General features: G+C 42.6%; 1 protein-coding gene across 3 annotated transcripts in view; it reads right to left on the reverse strand.

The window, feature by feature from the left end:
- The window catches only part of PCCB (propionyl-CoA carboxylase subunit beta), a 92,606-nt gene extending 67,580 nt beyond the window's left edge, over positions 1–25,026 (reverse strand). Inside the window, exons 1-6 of one of the 3 annotated variants that reach the window (XM_025291362.3) lie at positions 24,804–25,026; positions 22,653–22,772; positions 21,420–21,488; positions 18,697–18,753; positions 16,793–16,906; positions 5,529–5,639 (exon numbers count right to left, since the gene is read on the reverse strand). In XM_025291362.3, coding sequence (XP_025147147.1) covers positions 5,529–5,639; positions 16,793–16,906; positions 18,697–18,753; positions 21,420–21,488; positions 22,653–22,772; positions 24,804–24,986 — 654 coding nt within the window. In that variant the 5' untranslated portion in view covers positions 24,987–25,026. Of the gene's footprint in view, positions 1–5,528; positions 5,640–16,792; positions 16,907–18,696; positions 18,754–21,419; positions 21,489–22,652; positions 22,773–24,306; positions 24,346–24,803 lie in introns of those variants that run through there. The other 2 variants (XM_025291351.3, XM_044946856.1) reach the window with 2 other exon arrangements.
- Between the last annotated feature and the right edge of the window lie 292 nt (positions 25,027–25,318).

Below are 25,318 nucleotides of genomic sequence, written 5' to 3' on the forward strand. Positions count from 1 at the left end.
TATGTACTTCCCTGAGTATGTACTACATTAGAAAATTTAAAGTGTTCAAAATTTGGGAGACTTCCCCAGTGGTTCAGTGGTTAAGAATCTGCCTGTCAATTCTGGGGACATGGATTCCATCCCCGCTCCAGAAAGATCCCATGTGCCAAGGGGCAGCTAAGCCCATGTGCCACAACTACTGAGCCTGTGTTCTAAACCCTGTCCTCAATACAAGCTGCTGCAATAAGAAGTCTGCACGCCTCAACTAGAGAGTAGTTCCTGCTTGCCCCAATTAGAGATTCTCTGCACAGCAAGACCCAGTGCAGCCAAAAATAAAAATAAATAAACAAGTAAATAAACAGAGTATTTAATATTTTTTAAATTAACTGGGAGAGGAGGCTGAGACAGAAGCAGGAAAGTCAGTTAGAAGGATTCTGCAATAACCCTAAATGGGGTGTTTGACTCAAAATAATGCCAGTGTAAGTGATAAGACGTACATGCCAATTTGATTATGCTTTAGATTATATCCTAAGGTAGAGCAAACATGATTTCTGAGTGATTGAACTTGGAATTTGACAGAAAAATATGAGTCAAAATTATGTCAATGTTTTTGACCTGAGCCAATGCAAGGCTGGTCTTGCCATTTATTGAGACGAGGAAGGCTACAGAAGAAGAGCACTTTGGGAAAGGTTCATGAAAGATCTAAACCTATCCATTTTGAGAAACCCATTAAAGTCCAGATGGAAACGTTGATAGGAAACTGAATGTCTAGTCCTGGAGTTCAGCAGACCATGCCATCCTGAAGAAATAGGTCTGAGAGCTGTCAGCACATAGATATTTAAAGTCTTGAGGTAGGATAAGATCACCAAGGGAATGAGAGAATTGCTAGAAAAAAACCAGGAGAGTATAGTGCCCTGATGCTTCAAAGAAGAAGTGGCAAGATGGGTCAAGTGCTGCTTGGAAGATCAAGAAACATGAGGACTGAGAATGTCCACTGGATTTAGTGATACAGAAATCGTTGATGTCTTTGATAAGAGAAACTGATATTACCAATGACCCTGAATAGAATAATATCCTTTTCATCCTAAATTAAATGTCTAAGTATATTTGGGCTTCCCTGTGGCTCAGATGGTGAAGAACCTGCTTGTAATGCAGGAGGCTGAAGTTCGATCCCTGGATTGGGAAGATCCCCTGGAGAAGGGAATGACAACCCACTCCAGTATTCTTGCCTGGAGAACTCCATGGACAGAGGAGCCTGGCAAGCTACAGTCCATGGGGTCAAAAAGAATCAGACATGACTGAGAGACTAACACACACAAGTATATTTAGATTTATTTCTCAATTCTGTTCTGCTCCCTGGTCCACTTATTTACTACAGAGAAGTAAATGGCAATGGCAAGTAAGTGGGCAATGGCAACCCACTCCAGTACTCCTGCCTGGAAAATCCCATGGACAGAGGAGCCTGGTGGGCTGCAGTCCATGGGGTTGCTAAGAGTTGGACATGACTAAGCGATTTCACTTTCACTTTTCACTTTCATGCATTGGAGAAGGAAATGGCAACCCACTCCAGAGTGCTTGCCTTGAGAATCCCAGGGATGGGGGAGCCTGGTGGGCTGCCATCCATGGGGTCACACAGGTCAGACATGACTGAAGTGACTTAGCAGCAGCAGCTATTTATTTACAAACTGACCAAACAGTTTTAGTTATTTTAGCTTTATAATGTATTTTCTCTCCTGGCAGCACTAGCCCTTCACTGCACTTCCTTCATGGTATGTCTATTTTTACACTGTGGTTTTCCCCCTAATACGAACTTTATAGTTACCTTGTCTAGTCCTTTAAAAGAGAATCTGCTAGCATTTTTACTGTACTCTCATTAAACATTTAAGATGCAGACTGGTTAAGGCTTAATGATTAGTTGTGGAGAACGAGAAAGAGGAGGTGGTACCAATACATAGGTATTAAAGTTCTACCAGTGAAGAATGGAATTACTTAGGATGAAAACACAGGATTAAAAGACAAAGCATACAAAGTCAACATAGAAATCAGCTATATTTCTACATACTATATACAAAATATCTGAGAAAGAAATAAAACCAGCCTATTCACAATAGCATCGAACATTACAATACCTAGGGATTAATTTAACCAAGGAATTGAAAACTACAGGACTTTGATGAAAAACACCAAAGAAGACACAAATAAATGGGAGGAAAAAAACCCATGTTTATGGATAAAAATATTGTCAAAATGTTCATACTACCCAAAGCCATGTATAAATTCCATGCAACTCCTATCAAAACTGCAATGGCATTTCAACAGAAATCTGTCATCATGGCATAAAAAGAGAAACTCTTTTTATGGAACATAAATGGATTAATGGAACAGAATCAAGAGCCCAGAAACAAGCACTCACATACACAGTCAATGAATACTTGATAAGTGAGTCAAGAATACTCAGTGAGGAAAAGATAGTCTCTTCAGTAGATTTACAATGGGAAAACTGGATAACCACATGCAGAAAGTGAAACTGGACTTGGACCCATATCTTGCACCTCTCACAAAAATTAACTTAAAATGAATTAACAACTTAAAAACCTGAAGCTGTAAAACTCCTAGAAAAAAACCACAGGGGAAATACTCCCTAACACTGGTCTTGGCAACAATTTTATGTATGACACCAAAAGGGTATGCAACAGAAGCAAAATAGGTGTGAGGCTTCCATAGTGGCTCAGTGATAAAGAAACCGCCTGCCAATGCAGGAGACACAGCTTTGATCCTCGGACTGGGAAGATCACACATGCCACCAAGCAACTAAGGCCATGCTCCACATCTACTGAGCCAGCATTCCAGAGCCCACACGTTCCAATTACAGAAGCCCTCACACCTAGAACAGCAATAAAGACCCAGCACAGCCATAAACAAATGAATTTTTAAAAACAATTTAGTAAGTGGGACTATATCAAACTAAAAAGCTTCTACAGAGCAAAAGAAACAATCAACAAAATGAAACGGCAACCTACTGAATGGGAGAAACTATTTGCAAATCATATATCTAATAAGGAGTTAATATTCAAAATATATAGAGAACTCAAGCAACAGCAAAGTTTTTTTGATTAAAAAATGGGCAAAGGATCTGAACATGTATTTTTCCAAAGAGAATATAAAAATGAGTACATGAAAAGATGCTCAATATCACTCATCATCAGGGAAATGCAAACCAAAACCACGATGAGGTTTTAGCTTCACACCTGTTAGAATGGCAATTACCAAAAAGTCAAGAAATGACAAGTGTTCATGAGGATGTGGGGAAAAAACGGAACACTTGTGCACATTGGTAGGAATGTAAATTGATAGAGCCATTGTAGAAAAAAATATGGAAAGATTCCTCAAAAAGCTAAAAACAGGACGATAAAATGATACAGCAATCTCACTTCTGGGTATATATCCAAAGGAATTCAAATCAGGACCTCAAAGAGATAACTGCATTTCCATGTTCAATACAGCATTATTCACAATAACCAAAATACGGAAACAACCTAAGGGCCCACCAATGGATGAATGGATTAAAAAAATGTGACACACACACACACACACACACACACACACACACACAGCATTATCCATTGGATATGCATATCAATGAAGAAAATGAAACACACACAACCACGCCCAGAGAAATATTAAGCCATGATAAAAAAGGAAATCCTACCATTTGTGACATGAATAGACCCTTAGGGCACTTTGCTTAGCATATACTAAGTAAAATAAGTCAGAGAAAGAGAAATACTGTATGATCTCATTTATATGTGGACTCTAAAACAGCTGAACTAGTAGAAAAAGAATGGTGGTTACCAAGTTGGGGGGGCATGTTAATTGAAAGATACAACCTTCCAATTATAAGATGAATAAGTTCTGGGGATTTACTGTACAACATGGTGATTAGTTATCAGTAAATATCATATCATATACCAGAAAATTGCTGAGAGAGTAGATCTTAAGTGTTATCATCACAAAATAGGACTGGCACTTATGCGAGGACTATGGGGGTAATCATTTTGCAATATGTAAGTATCAAATCAACATGTACACTTTAAACTAGAACAATGTTATATATGTCAATTATATCTCAATAAAACAGGGGAAAATGTTTTAAAATCCCAGCATGTAAGTAGGGAGAGGAGGAAAGAAGGCTTTAGCCAAAGGAACTGATCCCACACCTCCATTCCTACCAGGTAGGAAGACAACTAGGGTAGCACCAGGTAGGTATGGCATACACAGATTTAGTGGGCAGTTCAAGGAATCCCGCTTTGTTCAGGAAGCAAGGGATGTGGTCATCTTAATTTTTAAAGCCCAACCTAAATGGAACATTGAACTTTTAGGTTGTTTTTAATCCATCTCTAAGAAAAAATAGTTGAATCAAGGGGTAAGGACTCTGCTAAATCTTAATTCCTAATGCCAAAGAGAAAAGCGTTTCCTATGTATGCTCCCTGTGTTTACACTGTTTTCATCTTGGATGATTCTCTTTCATTTTGCACACTAATTTGTGTTGACATTTATTGCTCATTATGTTTCAAAATATTTTAAAAGAAAAGACTTTTTTAAGTATCAGGGTAAGGGTAATTACATACGTATGATTTCAAATAGGCTTCTTTTAAAAATCTTTTTTTTCCAAAGGCTACATATTGTATGATTCCATTTATATGACTTTTTTTTAAAATGTGGACCATTTTTAAAGTCTTTCCTGAATTTTTACAATATTGCTTCTGTTGTTTATGTTTTGGTTTTTTGGCCATGAGGACTATGGGATCTTAGCTCCCAGAAAAGTATGTTAGTCACTCAGTCATGTCTGACTCTTTGTGACCCCATGGACTGTAGCCCACCAGGCTCCTCTGTCCATGGAATTCTCCTGGCAAGAATACTGGAGTGGCTTGTCATTCCCTTCTCTAGGGGATATTCCTGACCCAGGGATCAAACCCAAACTCCCTGCATTTGAAGGCAAAGTCTTAACCACTAAACTGCCAGGGAAGTCCCCCAAAATCATTTTAAAATATCAAGTCATCTAAATCATGTAATAAAGATATGTACCTTGCACAATGAAGCTAGAAATCAGATTTAACATTATCATCATAGACAAAATATAATAAAATGGCAAAGAGCTGAAGAAATAAAGGCAGAACATAAGAAACAACTTCCCAGTGAAACAGATTACAGAAAAGTTTTCCATGAGAAACTTTCTAATAGAATCCAGTAAATAATCACCTGTTTGGACAGAGGATAGAATCCTTTGATTACCTAAAACCATCTGCAATTCTTATCAGCAAGTAAAATCACCCACCAATGAAGTACCCAAGCACATTCTGCCACTGAATGCACACAAGCTGCATTTTCATGCCAGAACTTTCTCCCTACCAAGATTTTATCATCACTACATTGAAAGTCAATACAACTGTACAGATAACAACCCAGATCTGGGTCAGGAATGATTGCTATTGCAGGTGAGGTGCTGCATAACTCTCAAAGGGGAGGAGAACCAGGCATTTCTTTCTTACCTTCACCATGAACGTGAAGTCTGTTAAGGCTGGGGAGTAGACAGCCCCACCAGCACATGGGCCCATGATCAGAGAAATCTGAGGGATGACTCCGGATGCCGTGACATTCCTCTGCCAAAAGAGAAAGGCAAAGGTATCTGGTTACAGAGGTGTTCAAGGCATTATCTGCAGAAAGACAGAGGCAACAGTGAAAGTACATTTGGCTTTTATTCACAGAAATTCTATCCAAGAGAGCTAATCTGTACAGTATTCTTCCAATATTGTATATGGGATCTTCTCCCCATAACTGGTGGGAGGGTTGACATATTACTTTCTGGACCAAATAAGCTCTTCTCTCCTTGACGGGGCATTCATTTCCCAAAAGCTCCACCAGGAAATGAACTCAGAGAGAATCCCACCACTCTCACCCCACCTCTAAACACACCTCAGGCCAGAGCCTCTGTCTGTACAAAACTGGCTGAAAGAATGAATAGAAACCTTAGGCATAATACACAGGGCCAACACTTATCCTGGACCCTTGACCTCTTCTTGGAGCCCCTTCCCACTCCACACAGAGGATACCCAATAGTTACAGGGTAAGGCTAAGAGGTTAAGTGCTATTTTACCCTGAGTCTTCAGTGTCTGCCCACCCCTAGACAAAGCAGATGGGCAATAAGGAGGCAGCAGGAGCCAGAAGGGCTCCACAGGGACAACGGTGCTGTGAAGAGCCAACCCTCAGGCCATCTCTTGGGAAAAAACAAGATTTCCCAGGGGGCTGGAGGACCCAGACAAGATATGAGCCCAATGACGGGCTTCTGTCCTTCCCTGAGCCATGTCAGCTTAAGAAAAGTACGTCCATTTTTAGCCCTGCCCTGGGTCTGAGCCCAATTTCTGTAACTCAGGACATAGCTCAGGATGGCACAAAAAGGATCTATAGAGAGGATTCTGGGAACATAGTAGAGTGGGAAGCACCAGGAATCTGACACCCCACCTAGACAAAAACTGCACTGGCAGAATCTGCCTCATGTAACTTTTTGGAACTCCAGAGCCTACTGAAGGTTTTTAACTTCCAGAGGAAGACTCAGTTCAGTTCAGTCGCTCAGTCGTGTCCGACTCTTTGCGACCCCATGAACTGCAGCACGCCAGGCCTCCCTGTCCATCACCAAATCCTGGAGTTCACCCAAACTCATGTCCGTCGAGTCGGTGATGCCATCCAGCCATCTTATCCTCTGTCATCCCCTTTTCCTCTTACCCCCAATCCCTCCCAGCATCAGGGTCTTTTCCAATGAGTCAACTCTTCTCATGAGGTGGCCAAAGTACTGGAGTTTCAGCTTTAGCATCATTCCTTCCAATGAACACCCAGGACTGATCTCCTTTAGAATGGACTGGTTGGATCTCCTTGCAGTCCAAGGGACTCTCAAGAGTCTTCTCCAACACCACAGTTCAAAGCATCAATCCTTCGGTCCTCAGCTTTCTTCACAGTCCAACTTTGACATCCGTACATGACCACTGGAAAAACCATAGCCTTGACTAGATGGACCTTTGTTGGCAAAGTAATGTCTTTGCTTTTTAATATGCTGTCTAGGTTGGTCATAACTTTCCTTCCAAGGAGTAACTAAATCTACAGGTTTAGTTGATTTTAATTCATTGTTTATTTCTTGGAGGGAGAGTATGCAAAACATTACTATGGTTCAAATTTCAGCTCTTAGCACAGCAGCAGCTACCCCTACCCAGCCCCTAACCTGAGCCATGAGGCACATGCAGCAGCTATGCATGTTTTCCTGGAACAGTTTACCCAGACGAAGGCAAAAAGGACTCTGTCCTCCAAATACTGGAAATCCATGCTCTGATGGTCAGCTGCTGATTCTAACCAGAGGTGCAGTTAGGAAGTTAGGCAGCATGGTTGTTGCCCCTCACCTCATTGTTGCAAGCCCCTCCCTCCAGCTCAGAATCACTTGCATGAGGGCAAATCAAACCTAGAATGAGACGCCACATCACACGTATTAGGATGGCTACTATTTAAAAAAATAGAAAATAAGCAGTGTCGGTAAGGATGAGGAGAAACTGGGCCCCTTGTGCACTGCTGGTGGGAATGTAAAATGGTACAGCTGCTGCGAAAAATAGCATGGTGGGTTCTAAAAAATCTTTACATAGAATTATCACACAATCCAGAATGTTTACTGTGGAGCCCTATACCAAGGTCACAGGTGCAAGGCCTTGTACCAAGGCCACAGATGTGGAGCCCCACAACCAAGGTCATCTCCGGAACTGACTGAGCCCCATAACAACTGTTGCCAAGAGCCCCTCTGATCTAAACTGGCTTGTTCTCTGACAGCATATTAGATAAAAATATCCACCTTGTTCACCACCTTATAGCATCCTCACCAATCACCTAATGCCACCCTTCCAGCAGGAATTTTCTTTGTTGTGAGGCTACAAATATTGGCTACTAGCCCACGAAATGCGTGGGCTCTCGCTTGAGCCAGCCGCTGTTATAACAGCATCTCCCACTCTAATAAACTCAATCCTCCTCTCAGTCTGCCTCATGTCAGGAAATTCTTTTCCAACCCACAACATCTACTTCTGGGGATATACCATATAGAATGCAAAACAGCGTCTCAAGGAGATAATTTTACACCCACATTCATAGCAGTATTACTCACAATAGCTAAAATGTGGGATCAACCCAAATGCCCATCAACAGATGAATGGATAAACAAAATGTATGTGTATACAGTGGAATATTATTCAGCCAGTCACAAAAAAACCAATGTGCAATTTTCCTTAAATAAGCTATTTCTTCAAATAATAGAAACAGAGTAAAATGGTGATTACCAGGGGTTGGGGAAGGGGATAACAGAGAGTAATTGTTTAATGGGTTCAGAGTTTCAGTTTTGCAAGACAAAAAGTTATGGAGATGAACAATGGTGATAGGTGCATAAAATCATGAATGTATTCAAGACCACTGAACTGTACATTTAAGAATGTTTAAATTTAGTAAGTTTTCTATTATGCATATTTTACCACAACTATTAAAAATAGATGAAAAAAGCTGTCCATATTCTGCAGAAAATATCAAGCTGGGTGAACAGGCTTCCAGCTATGACAGAGTGAAGAGCTCAGAAAATCTCTCCCCAAAAACCAACTATAAAATATCACTAAATTGTCAAAAACATTTCAGGGCTCTGAAACTGGACCAAACACTAACAGAGGCGTGTTTACCAATGAAAAACTGCTGACTGTGTGATAAGAACAGTGGGAGTCTAAGGCATTCTTAACCAAGGCTCTATCATTGCCCACACAAGCTCAGGACGTCCTTCAGGGTGAAAGAAAACACCACCAGACGGTAATTCAAATCCACAAGAAGTAAGAACACTAAAACTGGTAAATGTATGGTTAAATATACAATACTGCATAAACACAGTTCTCTCTCTCAATACTTTTAAAACAACAAGGGCGCATAAAGCAAAAATGGTAACACGTTGATGTAAGACTTATAACAATAACAGCACAAAGAAAGGAGAATAAAAATGGAGCTCTGTGGAACAAAGCTCATATTTTACCAGAATTAAGTCAGGATCAATTTGAAATAGATAAATTTACATATTATTACCCTTAGAGCTGAAACCATGTACAAGCCCCTTGTCCTTGTCTTTTTTGAAGTAAAATGCTGACTCAAGAGTTAATGAGTGGGAAAGGTGAAGATGCAGAAACAAAGAGTAGCTGTTGGGCTAAGGCACTGGTAACAATTTAGACTATAATTCTGCCACATAACAGAATCACCAAACTGCCAGTTTCCTGAAAGACATAAACCCCTAACACACATTTCTAAGTTGTTTTTACAGGAAGCACACCCCCTCCAGATGAAAAATGCTAACCACAGGAGCATAGACCCTGGGCTGGCTGAAACCAGAAGGTTGACTGTATTGCTGATCCCATTCGTGATGCCAACTGTTTTGCTGTTCCCACTGTTCATTGAACCCAGGGTAGGCAAGCTAAGAGGCTGGAAGAAGACACAAGGAGCCATAGGAACTGCAGACACGTTTATTCTCTCTTGGCTGGCACGGCAGCCATAACACAGCCTCTCTCCTAGCTGACACAGCAACTGGAGCAGCAGCCACATAACAGCCATAACCGAGTCATCACATTATCTCACATAACATAACCATGATGCCACCCCAGCAGCCAGGGCTTTTCAGGTGAAGCTTATATATACTTATAGAACAAAAGTAGCCAGTGGCCAAGCGAGTATCTCGTGGAGTGCATGAGTATTGCTATAATTGATCTCAGCTGTTACATAACCCTGCAAAGACATTGTGTACAGAACATAGGGTGAGAGGGTGTTGAGAACATGGAGCGAGAGAGCCTGACTGGAGCCATCTCGTTAATTTCCCCACAGTTGATGATGCTAGAAACTTCACCTTGATGCCAACCAATCCAAGAACTGTCCACGAGCTGATCATGCCCTGCTCCTTGAACACTATAAAACTCTTCACTACCCCTTCCATGGGTGGGTCACACAGTCTTCAGGGCATTAGCCCACTCTGGCCCCCTTTGCCTGCTGCTGCTAAGTCACTTCAGTCGTGTCCGACTCTTTGTGACCCCATAGACGGCAGCCCACCAGGCTCCCCCGTCCCTGGGATTCTCCAGGCAAGAACACTGGAGTGGGTTGCCATTTCCTTCTCCAGTGCATGAAAGTGAAAAGTGAAAGTGAAGTCACTCAGTCGTGTCTGACTCTTAGTGACCCCATGGACTGCAGCCTACCAGGCTCCTCTGTCCTTTGCACGGCAAAGCAATAAAAGCTAGTCTTTTCTACTTCACCCAAAACTCTGTCTCCATGTTTCTATTTGGCACCTGTGAAGAGAGGCTGAGTTTCAACAAGAGTAACCACTTAAAAAACTCATACAGTACCAAAAGTTCAGAGGAATTGAAAAGGTACATTTAAAAATATATGTTTGACAAAATATTTAAGTGACATCAAAGAAGATTATAGAAAAGGAATCCATCCCACCACCAAAATAACTATGGAGTTGGCAGGAACTGTCTGAAGCAACTCTTTTGAAACTCTGGAATCTAAGGGAACACTTGTAGCTTCCAGAAAAGACTTCCTAAAGTGGTAGGTAAATTTCGGTCAATTTTCACATTTAGCATAGTAGTCTTGCAACAGAGTTCTTGGCTTCCTTAATTAGCAGAAATTAACTAGAGACCAGATAAGAAATTCAGGGGAGGCTTGGGGTGGGCAGAGGGAGGGGGAAACCCATGCTCAGCAGGGAGGAGCAACAACAAACAAGTTTCCTTTGGTTGCTGGTTTACCAAATTGGGAGGCAGGCAGGTGGTGAGCTTGTTCATTATATTGGGTGAGGGTAAGGCAATGGCTCCCCACTCCAGTACTCTTGCCTGGAAAATCCCATGGACAGAGGAACCTAGTAGGCTGCAGTCCATGGGGTCGCTGGGAGTCGGACACGACTGAGCGACTTCACTTTCACTCTTCACTTTCATGCATTGGAGAAGGAAATGGCAACCCACTCCAGTGTTCTTGCCTGGAGAATCCCAGGGACGGGGGAGCCTGGTGGGCTGCCGTCTATGGAGTTGCACAGAGTCGGACACGACTGAAGCGACTTAGCAGCGGCAGCAGGAGTATGTCCAGGTGTCAGACCAGAGGGTGGCTTAGGTGGTTTGCCCACCCCCTCGGTAGTGTTCTGTGCAGAAGGCATGCACAGCACCCTGCTTTCGCTCCAGGCTCCTTAGAAGTAGCAGTTGCGTTTTCTGGTTTCTTTGTATCTTTTGTCCAGGATTTGTCCTGACTGCCCATGCATGAAGTTATTTTTATTCCCATATAGTTTCTCTGTATTTTGTTGCTGGAGGTGGGTCCAGGTACAAGCATTGTAGCACTGCAGCAAAGAGTCCCAGGTCTCAGTAGCTCCCTCCCACAGCCTACACCCTGTGGCAGCCTGGGTTCCTAGGGTGGCTAGCTGGAGTCAGGGTGGGTGACAAGGGTTTTGTCCTCCAAAAGTCAGGTTTGTGGGTTTGGTTACTGATCAAAGGTTTTGATCACTGGGAGGCCAGCACAGAGGCTAGCCACTGTTTTACCCGACTGGCTAAAGCCACTTCCCAGCTGAGATGGGATTTAAAGGGACTTCTCATCTCCTAGGAGCCAGATATTTAAAGAAATCTTTGTCAGGTCACCAGATGACTGTAGACACAATGGAACTGTTAGGGGAAGCACACTGACTGAAACTGCCCACCCTGGCCAGGCACCATAGTAACCATTTGCATGAGTTATTTTATGAAGGAGGTCCTGGTAAAGAACATGAAGCTAATAAGCCACCATCAACCACAAGAGTTCAGGAAAAGTCAAAAGGAGGTGCCAGGTGTCTACCACCTCCCAGAATCCTTCTCACTGGCATCCCTCTTGGCTGAGTGTGCTATCAGGAAACAGAACAATTGGCCAAAGACAACTTGGAAACTAATCCCATCACCATAAAACCTGAGACTGCAAACCACGTGGCAGAGAAGTTCTCCTGGGTTCCCTTACCCTACTGCTCTCCACCCAGGCACCCCTTTCCCAATAAAACCTCTTGCTTTGTTAGCATGTGTGTTCCTCAGTGTTTGACAAGAGCCCACTTTCAGGCCCTGGAAGGGGTTCCCCTTCCTGCAACAGAATTAAAACTTCAGTGGCCACAAGAATGGAAAACAATTTGCAAAAATAAGTTGGAAAAGTCACAAATGGAAGCCCCTGGTGACTCAGACAGTAAAAAATCTGCCTGCAATGTAAGAGACCAGGGTTCAATCCCTGGGTCAGGAAGATCCCCTGGAGAAGTGAACAGCAACTCACTCTAGTGTTCTTGCCTAGAAAATCCCATAGACAGAGGAGCCTGATGGGCTACAGTCCATGGGTTCACAAAGAGTCAGACACGACTGAGCAACTAACACTTTCACTTTTCAGCCCCCAATAAGCAAAAATCAGCAATCTAAAAAGGGGGAGAATTAGATTTCCAACATCACCAAACGTAATTCAATGTCTAGTACATAAAAAAAATTACCAAACAAAGAAACAGCCTAGTATAGTCTATTTACAGGGGAAAAAAAGAACCTGACAAAAACTACTGCTGGGAAGCCCAGACAATGGAATTATAAGTCAAAGATGTTATATTAACTGTCTTAAATATGTTCAGTGAGCTATAGGGAATCAGGAAAACAATGTGTGAACAAAATGAGAAAGACACTAAAGAATCAGAAATTATAGAGAGAAACCAAGCATAAATTCTGGAGTTAAAAAGTACAATAACTAAAACAAAAAGATGACTAAAGGGGTTTAACAGATTTTAGCAAGCAGGAGAACCTGAGAGAACTTGAAGACAAGACAACTGAATCTATTCACTCTGAGGAACAGCGAAAAAGGAAAAAAAAATAAGAATAGAGACTGAGGGACATGTGGAAAAACATCAAATGAATCAACAAACACCATATACGAATACCAGGAGAGACTGTACTTCTGATGTGAAGATAAGCATATAGATCAGTGGAAAAGAACTGAGTCCAGAAAGAAACCCTTACATTTATGTCAATTGATTTTCTTTCCACCAAAGTGCCAGGACAATTCGAGAGAGAAAGAATGATCATGTCAGTAAATGGTGGTGAGACAAGGATGAATTTGGACCCTGACCTCACACCATACTCAAAAATTAACTCAAAAGGGATCACAGACCTAATATGAGAGCCAAAATCTATAAAACTCCATTTAAAAAAAAAAAACACTGGACAAAATCTTCATGACTTCATGACATATTGCGCAGGGTTCTTACATATGACAAATAAAGCATGATTCACAATAGAAAAAACTGATAAACTGGACTTTAAAATTTTAAATTTTGTACTTCAAAAGCCACCATTAAGAAACAAAAAGCTACAGACTAGAAAAATAAATTTGTAAATCTCATCTGATAGAGGATTTGTATCCCATATATAAAGAACTCGCACAACTCAAGATCCAATTATAAAATGAGCAAAAGATCTGAATAAACACTTCAGCAAATAAAATATACAAATGACTACTATGTACATTAAAAAATACTCAACAGGATTCGTTAGCAGAAAAATACAGACTAAAACCTTAGATACCACTACTTATCACTGCAATGGCTATAATGAAAAGAGATAACAATGCTAAGTGTCAACAAGGATGGCTGGAGCCTGAAACCCTCAATTACAGCCACTTTGGAAAAAACTTTGGCAGTTTCTTGTACAGTTACACATAAACTTATCACAATGAAACCGAGCAGGATCTTGTAAGACCTTCCCAAGTACAAAAATCTTACTATGTCCTGCAGTTCTTGTTTGTAGGAAAAATGGTTCAGCCTCCTAGACCTTCCCTGAGTTCCAAAGGGCAGATTCAAACAGTAACTAGTTAAGGGAGTGAATGGGGCCTGGGCCTGTTCCTCCTCAGGGGAGGTGCCTAACAATTTGACACACATCTCTGAGTTCTACAGAAACTAAGGCCCTCTACCACCAGGGTGGGGGATGGTAACTTGAGGCTAAGCATATGCACTGGACCCCAGCCTGGCTGGACCCAGAATGCTGATGAGTGAGATTCCTGGAACACCACCATGTTATCTCACCATCAACCAGATAGAGGAAGGTCAGACACACTGCTACTCCCCTCCCTCACCTTCCCAAAAACTCTTCCCTGAAACCCACCGAGGAGTACAGGTCTTTCCTTGGCCCTACAATAAACCTTTCTTCACTCCAAACTCCAACATTTTAGTTTTGTTTGGCTTCACTGTGCATCTGGCACACAAATTTGGGTTCAATAATTTGACACAACAATTCTACTCTTAGGAATATACTTAAGGGTTATGAAAATATATGTCCACACAATGAGTTATATACAAATGTACATTGCAGCATTATTTATAATAGTCAAAGTAGAAATCCAAATGTCCATCAATTAGATAAACAAAATGTGGTATATCTATATAATATTATTCAGCAATAAACACAAACCACTGATAAACAGTACAATATGAATGAACTTCAAAACCATTATGTTAAGTGAAGAGAGTCAGATGAAAAAGGATCTTTTTGGAAGGAAAGAGTCTAAACTATAGATTGTGGTAATGGTTTAAGTATATTTTAGAAATTGTTGATGGAGAAGGCAATGGCACCCCACTCCAGTACTCTTGCCTGGAAAATCCCATGGATGGAGGAGACTGGTAGGTTGCAGTCCATGGGGTCACTAAGAGTCGGACACGACTGAGCGACTTCCCTTTCACTTTTCACTTTCATGCATTGGAGAAGGAAATGGCAACCCACTCCAGTGTTCTTGCCTGGAGAATCCCAGGGACGGGGGAGCCTGGTGGGCTGCCGTCTATGGGGTCACACAGAGTCAGACAAGACCGAAGCGACTTAGCAGCAGCAGCAATTGTTGAATTGTATGCAACGGATGGCTTTTATGACTTGTAAATTATATCTCAATAAAGCTGTATTTAAAAATATCCGAAGTCATGGAAGATAAACAAAATTTGAGGAAATGTTCCAGATTAAAGGAGATTAAAGAGATATGACAACTAAAAGTGAAAGTGAAGTCTCTCAGTTGTGTCCGACTCTTAGCGACCCCATGGACTGTAGCCTACCAGGCTCCTCCATCCATGGGATTTTCCAGGCAATAGTACTGGAATGGATTGCCATTTCCTTCTCCAGGGGGATCTTCCCAACCCAGGGATCGAACCCAGGTCTCCTGCATTGCAGATAGATGCTTTACCCTCTGAGCCACTAAAGGCAGTACCTAATCCTAGATTGGATTGGGGGCAGGGGGGGATGCCCAGGGAGTGGGGAGTAATCTAAAGGTCTTTATTAGAATCATTTGATGGAATATGAATAACATCAATGAGTCAGTATGAAGTTTCCTAACTATGGTACTCTGTTTATACAAGAATGTCCTTGTTCTTAGAAAACAATGAAGGATTTAGGAGATAAAGGGTGCACAATCTCCAATCTATTCTCAAATGTTTCAGAAAAATATAACATGCAAATATGCACATAGAGAAAATGATTAGAGCAAACAGGCAAAATGTAAACTGGTGAATGAGGGTAAACGATATATAGGAGTTCCTTTACTCCCTAGTGGGCTATCCCTAGAGCTCAAGTTTAAAGATTTAAAAGTAGGTTTAAGATCTACAAAGTGGCTTCTCAACGCACCCAAGTGCTCCCACAACTAGCCGAGTATCACACACAAAGTAAACACACATTTTTCTGTCTGATCACAGAGGGCAGTGGCCAGGAATAAAAGCCCTCATAAGCTTGCAGGCCAGAGGACAAGAACAGCTGGCCTGATTAGAAACAATGTCTGCCTGTCTCCCTCCTATCTCGCCTCCCTTCCCTGGAAATGCTGACCTGTCCCTTCTCTTAAGTTTCCATTTGGCAGGATCTCTCCCTCACCCCAGCCTCCCTTACTATACTCTCACAATACACTTCCCACTTCAAATAACACATTTAATTTATTTTTGTGTTTCTTTTTATTTCCTTCTCTTTAATTTCAGTCTGTAAGAAAGCAGAAAGACATCTGAAATGATGTTCACCAAATGTTCCTGAATGGTGAGGTCTGGGGGAAGGGAGATTTCTTTCTTCTTTGCCCCACAGCTTGAACTTTGTACTGTGTAATGATCTTGTAATGTCTTAACCAAAAAAAAAAAAAAAGCACTGCTTTTTTAAAATTTCCAATCCTATAGATACATGTATACATATAACTGAATCACTACACTGTACATCTGAAGCTAACATAGCATTGTTAATCAACTATACTCCAATATAAAATAAAAAGTTAAAAAAAAATTATAATAAGAAAATTCCCAATTCCAGCAAGTCAGTTCATTTTAACCTTTTAGATTCCTTCCTCCTTGCTTTTGAAAAAAAAAAATATTTAACTGACTTTCGCTTCTGAATGATCTTTGTTTTTGCCCAGTAAGTACGAGGCCTCTATGAGTAAAAAAGGAAGAAAATCCTCCCCATTGTACGTCTCTTGCTTTTTTTTCCCCTTGTCACAACACTCTGCTTGAAAGATCTCAGTTCCCCCAACCAGGGATTAAACCCAGGCAATGGCAGAGTCCTAACCACTGGGCCTCTAGGGAACTCCCATCTCTCTTGCTTTTCATCCGCCCTCATGCCACCCCCAGTGACACAGGAAGGAGCCACAGGACACAAGGAGGTGAGATGAGGGAGCTCTAACCAGCACACAGCTTAGAGAACTCAGTCCTGGACTCTTTGATTCTCTTTGAACAGTTTCTCACCAGAAAGATGTCTGCATAGCCAGCCAAAGATTCCACTCCCTCTTGAATCCGTGCACCTCCAGAGTCATTCAGTCCAATCACTGGAGCCCCTACTGTGAGGGCTTGGTCCATGATCTGAGACAGCAGAGAAATTTTTTGTGAGACAACTGATCTTGCTATGAAAAACCATATTTACAAAGCACCACAGTGGTTTTCTAGAAAATGTTTTAAGTGTACTTTTCAAAACAGGAGTTGGTAACACTGGCTTTATTCCCCATGGTGAATGGGTACCTTCATGGAAGACAGAGAATCAGATATTTAAAGGGCTAATTAAAGACCCCCAAGGAGCCCAGAGCCAAAGAACTTCCCATTAGCAGAGGCCAAGACTATTCATGGCAATTTCTAGAGCCAGAGGCCCAGGCTGTAATATTTTTTCAATAGTCAGTTTTGTTCCCGATTACTCTTTTGAAAGAACTGATAGAAGACAGAATGGCAAAGCAATATTTTTCTTTTAGTGTTTATGTATTTATTTGGCTGCACTGGGTCTTAGTTGTGGCATATGGGATCTAGTTCCCAAACTAGGGATTGAACCTAGGCCTCCTGCATCAAGAGCGTGGAGTCTTAGCCACTGGACCACCAGGGAAGTCCCTCAAAGCAGTATTTTTGTGAAAGTAAATGTGGAACCCAGCCTCAGGCCTTCTACTTCCAACAAGACAGATTTTTCTCACAGGTCAGTAGTTGACAGCCTAATGAGCAACATTTTTAACAGTGCTGGAGAATTTACAAAGTACTTTCACTTCCATTATCTCATTTAACCATCATCACAGAGGCAGTAAGAAAAGAAAAATTAGGAAGGTTTCAAAGTGAAGTGATTGGCCCAAGGTCTCGGGAATAACACGTGACAGCACCACGTCGAGTAGCCAGGTGTTCTGTTACACAGGGAAACCCACCCAGCTATTAAGTAACGTCTGCCTTTAGATCAGCTGGTTAGAGCGTGGTGCTAGTAACGCCAAGGTTGCAGGTTCAATCCCCATATGGGCCATAGTTCCCTCTGGGCTTCCCTAGTGGCTCAGACAGTATAGAATCTGCCCACAGTGCGGGAGACCTGTGTTTGACACCTGGGTAGAGAAGATCCCCTGGAGGAGGACATGGCAACCCACTCCAGTTTCCCTGCCTGGAGAATCCCCATGGACAGAGGAGCCTGGCATGCTACAGTCCATGGGGTCACAAAGAGTAGGACACAACTGAGCAACTAAGCACAGCACCTTTAATTCCAAAACTCTCCAAATGTGACCTACACAATTACTCACTTCCAGAGCATCTAATCTCTAGCAGAGGTTTTTAAATACCATCATGTAGTCCCTGCACTGTTCTTTTAGCAACTGAACTCTCCACCTAGACCACGGGTTCTATACTGGGGGTCCCAAGAACCCAAAGTGGCTTGTGAACTTGGACCCTTAGAGCAAGGAGTCTATGAACTTGGATGGGAAAATCTTACATCTTTATTAACCACAGAAGTATTAGAAATACCTGTGATTTTTGTCATCACAGATTTTTATGTCCCATTAAAGTTCCTGCAGATAATCTCAAAATACTGTTTTCATTCATACCTACTTTGAAATCAGAGTGTATCCACTGCTAAATCTTGTTATTTAACACATTAAATAAGGAAGCCTATATATTACATATGTGATTTTAAATATTTTTAATCCTTTCTAATCCTACATATTTTATTTTATACATGTGTAAAAATGTGGGTCCAGGCGTCACAAGACTGCCAAAGAGTTCCATGTTACAAAAAATGTTAAGAACTCCTGCCCTGGACTGAAGGAATCTTCAGGTCAGCACCACATCCTGCACACCTCTGACCCACCCCATGTAACTGATAAAAGTACTGAGTTTGTTTTGCAACATTAAATACTTACTTTGCAGATCTTTTGGGCATGTGCTCCGGACAGGCTACCTCCAAAAACTGTAAAATCCTAAAAAGAAAACAACTAAATCAAAAAAATATGTAATGATTAGGCAGAGACGAAGACCCACTAGGAGGGGGAAATGAAAAATTCACAGATTTAAAGTTTTTAAAGCATTTTAAAAAGTTTAAAAGACTGGAGGAAAAGTCTGACTTCTAAATTATTCCATAGAATAAGTAGTGAATAAAATATCTTAAAAGGGGTCCATGTAATGAGAAGAGCAAAAGACCTAGTTTTTATCTACAAAAAAGATTTGTAGCTCTGAGGAAAGGAAAAGTTTTCATGCAGAATTAACCTCCAAAGTCAGAGGTTATCAGAGGGTCTATGGAGGTCAAACAGGCATTTCTATTACTAGGATATATTTGCTGTTTTGACAAAAGAGGTGAAAAAAGTGAGTGACAGGCCTCACTGCTGCTTCTTGCCTCTAGATTTTCATTACCTTCTGATATAAAAAGCTTTCTGTAGGAATGACCAACTTCCTAAAACCGCCTCAAAAAGATTGTAGAGAATTAATAACAGATTCAGCCCATGAGGACAAAACAAGAAGAGCAAACAACAGCAGATGAGAGAGTGAACAAATGAGCGGACTAAAAAGCCCAAGACTATCTAACTGGGAGCAAGGGGAAGCCTCTACACCTGTGGAGGGATAACCTCAGGAGGGGACAGCCCAGGAACCACAGAAGTGTGGTGGGAAGTGGCTGACAGGAAGTCTGGGTTGAGAGCACTTAGACCCCACAGGGCCTCTCCTTTACCTGGAGAGGAGAAAGCATGTTTACTCCCTAAAGAAACCTAACCAGAGGGCTGTTCTCACAACCCCCACCCCTATAGGCAGCAAAGATGAGGCTGAAAACAGGTGAGGTTTCCAATCTGTACAGTGAATGATGAGCCAATGTTGACCTCCCTCCGCCAGGAACACATCTACAGCCAATTATCGTGCAAAAGACTGTCACTGCTTCTCTGGAAAAATGAACGCTCCTCCTAGAAAAAAGGCCTGCAGATACGAACATCTGGGGGATCACTACAAAAAAAGCTGGCTCATCATTCTTCCCCTCGGTATCTTTCAGGGCCTATTTCACATGCCCCATGTTCCCTAAAGCTTTCCTGGATCCCAATGTGATCTTTCCGTGTCCTGAGAGCTAGCCCGGAACCTCACTGTAGATGTAGCCATTCCTGTTCTGCCCCACTCCATCAACAAAATGATCAGCTTCTTCAGGACAAGAACTGTCTCATCATCTCCACCTCCACCACACTCCCACCAAACAGGGGCAGAAGAGGCGCTCAAAGTATCAATTCAATGAATTTTTGTATCTGCTTAAAGTTCAGAGAACACTGTGCCCAAAAAGCACAATAACTTTCTTTGTTCTAGCTATCTTACTAATGGTTCCTTCTGTACAATTTTTTGCCTAGCTCTCCTAAATGACAAAAAAAAAGATAGTCAGGCATTTGGTAGACTCATTTATAAAAAAGTTTTAAAATATTTCAAAGGTAATCCTATTCGCAAATTAGTATAGTTTAAGTTTTAAAATAATCAAGTATAATTATTTTATTGCCAAACCCAGAAAACATTCTAGGTTCCTAAACAAGCTCTCTACTTTTAAGATCTGTAAAAGAAATTGAATATTTAGAATTTTATATATATATTCCCATCTTTTAGTGGAGGGGGGAAAAAAAAGTCAAACAAAAAAATAGTATACAACATGTTCTTTGCATTAGTTTTCATTGCTGTTGCAACAAATTATGACAAATTCAGTGGCTTGAGACAATACATATTCATTACCTTACAGTTCTGTAATTCAGAAGTCCTACATGGGTCTCATTGGGCTAAAATCATGGTTAGCGGGTCTATGCTCCTTTCTGGAGGCTCCAGGGGAGAATCTCTTATCTTTTCCAACTTCTAGAGACCATCTATTTGCTTTCCTCCCCTTACGACCCCTGTCCACCCTCTTCTGAGGCAGCAACTGCAGGCAGAGTCCTTCTCACACAGCCTTACTCCAACCTCCCGTTCTGCCTCTCTCTTCCACTTCTAAGGACCCTTGTGCTTATACTGGGCCCACCTACGTAACCCAAGCTGTTCTATTTTAAAGTCAACTGATTAGTAACATTTATTCCATCTGCAAGCTTAGTTCTACTTTGCCAGGTAAAATTACATATTCACGAGTTTCAGGGATTAGGATTTTGAGTCACTATTCTGTCTACCACATTCTCCTATGGTCTCCATGTGAAGAAACTGTATCTGTCTTGATACAGCCTAACAAAACTTGCTTGAACACATTCATGAAAGCCCAAAAGGGCCTATGGTTCTGAGAGTCAACTCCCCTCTGCCCAAATGCATCCACTGCCCAGACTACAGCAGCCCTCCCAGCACACACCCAATCTGCCAAGGGGAATCTCACTCACTTGGATAAACTCCTGTCTCCCAAGACCGCTTACAAGACTACTGCCCTATGATCCTCCCCCAAACAGACGAAGGACTCTTTCTCCCTAAGAAAAAAAAAAAAAAAAACCACATAGTATAATACTCTGGACATATGTACTAAAAAAATTAATAATTCCCCCACCAGCCCCAACTATAGATAAGCATTCTTTCCTCAGAACTGTTTTCTTTTCAAAGAAAAGAACATTTTGCTCCTGGCTCTGCCCTCAAGGAAAGCTCGGCCAATTAGAGTAGAAAATACCTGACTGAAGACATAAACCAGTCTTCCATTGATTCGTCCTCGTCCAGTGACCACACTGTCTCCAGGAAACTACCAGAAAAACAGAAAAATAAAGGTTAAAAAATCCAAAGACTTCTCTCATGAATCTAGCAATTATGCCCCAATGAAAGATCCCACCCTAAAATAAAACTCCACCCCAAATCCCTTAAAATTCAGTATAAATACAGAACATGAAGGAATCCCCCCCTCCCCGACTTAGCTCTGCAACAGCAAGCACTGGGCTGCTGCTTCATCACCACAGGTGAAAAGCACTGTATCCTTCCTCGAAGTAGAATAATCAGGAGACCCCCCTAGGGCTGTCACTACTGAGGGCTCAGAAGAAAGAAGAGGACATACAAAGAAACATGGCAATTTCTGCAAAGCCACATACCACCCTCCAAACCTTAAGGCAAACCTAGCATTTTGCTTGGAATTCTGACAGTCACTCTGTGGTTCATAATGAATCAAATGGAGCTGGCTAGTTTATTGCCAAGGTTACAAATCTTTGATCACAGACCTGAAGAAAATGGACCCAGTGAGTCCAAAGAACTCTGTGCACCTTGGAGAACACCCAGTCAAAAGAATAGGTGTCGGTGACTCTGACCTCCAAAACTCCAAAGCATAAACTTAAAGTATATCAAAAAGGTGACTGGTTAGCCTTTAGGGGTCCCTGGTACCTAGGTAGAACAGAACCCAATCAAAAGACATTCTCAACCTTCCTTCTAAGTTTGTCATTCTACACTTTTGAGAACTAGGAAACCACACAGGAGCCCTGGGAGCTAGGCCAGGGCTAGCACAGGGCTAGCACTTTGCACAAGGCATGAGCAGTGAACCCACATTCCTTCAATTGCAGACAAAGGTGAGTGGGGAACCTGGAGGCCCCAACAGTGCTTCTCAAGAGGCACTTCTGCAATTCCAGAACCTGATACTTGAAAATTTTCAATGTATTCTGAGTTCCGGCAGGACGTTATTATCTAGTAGTAGACTTCACTTTCACTTTTCACTTTCATGCATTGGAGAAGGAAATAGCAACCCTCTCCAGTGTTCTTGCCTGGAGAATCCCAGGGATGGTGGAGCCTGATGGGCTGCCGTCTATGGGGTCGCACAGAGTCAGACATGACTGAAGCGACTTAGCAGCAGCAGTAGCAGCAGTGGACCAGCAGGGCCATAGCTGGTAAGTGCAACTTGGAGGCCTGCACCATTGTGAACAGATACCTTATTCTTATCAGCGGCCATTCCAAAATCTGCACATCTGTGTTCCACAAACATGTCGCTCTCAACAAAACTGCCAGGGTCCAGCAAGAGACTGATCCGCTCTCTGGCCGTCAGCTTTCCCTAAAATGCAACAAAAATCATTCAGCAATGTCATGACACACAAAGTCAGTAGGCAAGGAGTGTTCACGGGAGGGCCAGGAGGACTGGGTTTGCCTTCACTCCACATGAAAGCCCTCTCTCTATTCCATCAACCTGCCCAAGAGACAGGTGTTATCAGTAGAATTCAGCCAGTAAAGCAATCAGGGCAAACCAGCTGCTCCAGGAGCCACTAACTGTGAAAACAAATAAAGAGTAGGAGGAAAAAGTGGAGAGGACAAATGAGGGGGTAAGGAGAGCCTGACCCTGGAACAAGATAACTAGTTCCACAAACATTTACTGGAGACCCAAGGGTCAATAAAAAGAAGAATGGAGAAACAGGAGGTAGAAAACTCAGGCTTTGCAAAGCATCTGAGGCTATACCCCCAGGTTCACAGACTTCCTATAGGGAACCCCACCAGCCCTGTTAAAAAAAGAAAACAACACAAAAAACACCTCTAACTAGCTATATTTTCCCCTTAAGAGACCAAAGCTAGCATTGCACATTAACACAAAAAGGCAATCCTCCACACTACTGTGTTACATAAATTTTCAGGAAAGCAATTGGGCAATATATATCAGTGTTGAAAAATATTCAGATCTTTTGACCTAGTAATTCCACTTCTGGAAATCTACCCTATGGAAGTAGTCCAAAAATTGTGTAAAAGCAGGTGGAGTGAGAGGTTTTTAAACCAAGTCAGCCTCCTGACTAAGTCAGCTTTGGCAAAAGAAAAAGTTTCTGGGGGTTACATCTAAAGCCAGTAGGATCACTTGGAAATGGTTGGGGTGATGATCCAGGGAGGGACTGAGCGATGGACCCCAACTGAAAGAGTGCACAGAGCACCAACAGGCCTTTGCAGAGGACGATCTGAAGTTCCCTCACAAACACAGCCCCCTGGGGTCGGGGGGCACTCCTGGCACCACACACTATCAACCAAAGTGACATCTCACTCCCAAATGGCAAAAAGGAACTGTCACCTTCAGGCCCTTATCAAACGGGTATTTACAACATCAAATCAACATTCAATTTAAACTTAATAAAGGGCTGGTGCAAATCTCCTCACTGAAGACCCCACCTCCCCCCTGCTTGTGAGTTTATGCCTCAGTGTCCATCTCTAAGAATTTCACTTTTGTGCCTTCGAGGTTGGTTATTTAACTCTTTCGGCACACCAATCCAGACTCACACGTGTCCAGGGCCCACTGGGCGAACCTGGTCTCAAGTCCCAGGTCACTGATCTGGGCCTCAGTTTATTTGTTTGTTTGTTTTCCTGCTACTAAAATGATCTACAGAAGCACCCCGGGCAGTGGGTGGCAGCGCTTGAGCTGTTCACTTCAGTCAAACACCCAGACTGACCTGAGCAACCCCAGGGGGAAAAAAAAAAAAAAAACCCAAACACCTGCTTCCTAGGGTGCCTTTCCTACCCAGAAAGCAGGTCGATGTACTCTGAGACCCATAAGAGTTTCAGCTGGCATTGGGGAAAGAGTTTCCACAAGTTTCCTATACAAACCACACGCCTACCCAGGTGAAGGAAAGTTTGCCCATGTAACTTCCCCTGCCAAATGTCTTGATTTTCCTTGGAGCAAGAAGCTCCTACCACTCTTACACCGGGCATGAGAAGAGCAAGATTTTTTTTTCCGTGCCTATCGTTGTTTCATTATCTTATTCCACTAACATTATGAGGGGAGAATTATTGCCATTTTCTGTTAAGAATAAACTGACTCCGGGGGAATAAGTAACTTGTCCAAGTTAACTGGCGAGCCGCTGGAGCCCAGCCAGGCTCGTCTAAAATTTCAAAGAGAAAGTAGACAGTGACAAAGCACAATGCTGCTTGTCCTGGTTTTACCTGCCCAGTGAAAGGCATCAGGTTCACAAGGTGAACATCCTCGGCCCCGCCCCGCCCCTCAAGACATCGCGTCGATTGGCTGCGAGGTCTCTTACGCAGCGAGCCGCACTCGCTGTGATAGGTCGCGACCGCTGGGGGCGGGCTGGCTGGCCTGGACCCCCTCACGACTCACTCTCTTATGCTGCGCGTCAATGCGGCGCTGCCCTCCTCCCAGCAGTGCAGCTTGCCGCTTGTTCTCGATGCGTTCGTTAACCGATACAGGCTGGGTGCACAAGCTGCGCCCCGCGCCCCGGAGACTTCTCACTACAACACTGAGCCTGGCTCCGGCCACAGCCACGCGCATTGCTGCAGCCATTTTTGCTCTATCAGCGAACCGGAGTGCGCATGTGTGTCAAGTGGTCGCTCTGTGGTGTCTGCGCCTGCGCAGCATGGGCGGGACGTAGGAGCCTGTGGGCTGGAATACCGAAGGCTTTTGGGAGAAAGGCCTTGGAATCCTGAGGCTGTGCTAGGGCGTCACCCTGAGACATGTGGGACGGATCGATCTGTGTTGTGCCCTCCAGGTTGCACAGAAAAGGGACTTAGACTTTGCTCTTTGTGGCTACCTAGACCGCTAGTTGTGTCCTACACGTAGCAATCAAGAACTTCCAGCTGTCCAAGCTGGATATAGAAAAGGAAGAGGAACTAGAG

This window comes from Bubalus bubalis, chromosome 1 (genome assembly GCF_019923935.1).
Source record: "Bubalus bubalis isolate 160015118507 breed Murrah chromosome 1, NDDB_SH_1, whole genome shotgun sequence".
Lineage (NCBI taxonomy): Eukaryota > Metazoa > Chordata > Mammalia > Artiodactyla > Bovidae > Bubalus > Bubalus bubalis.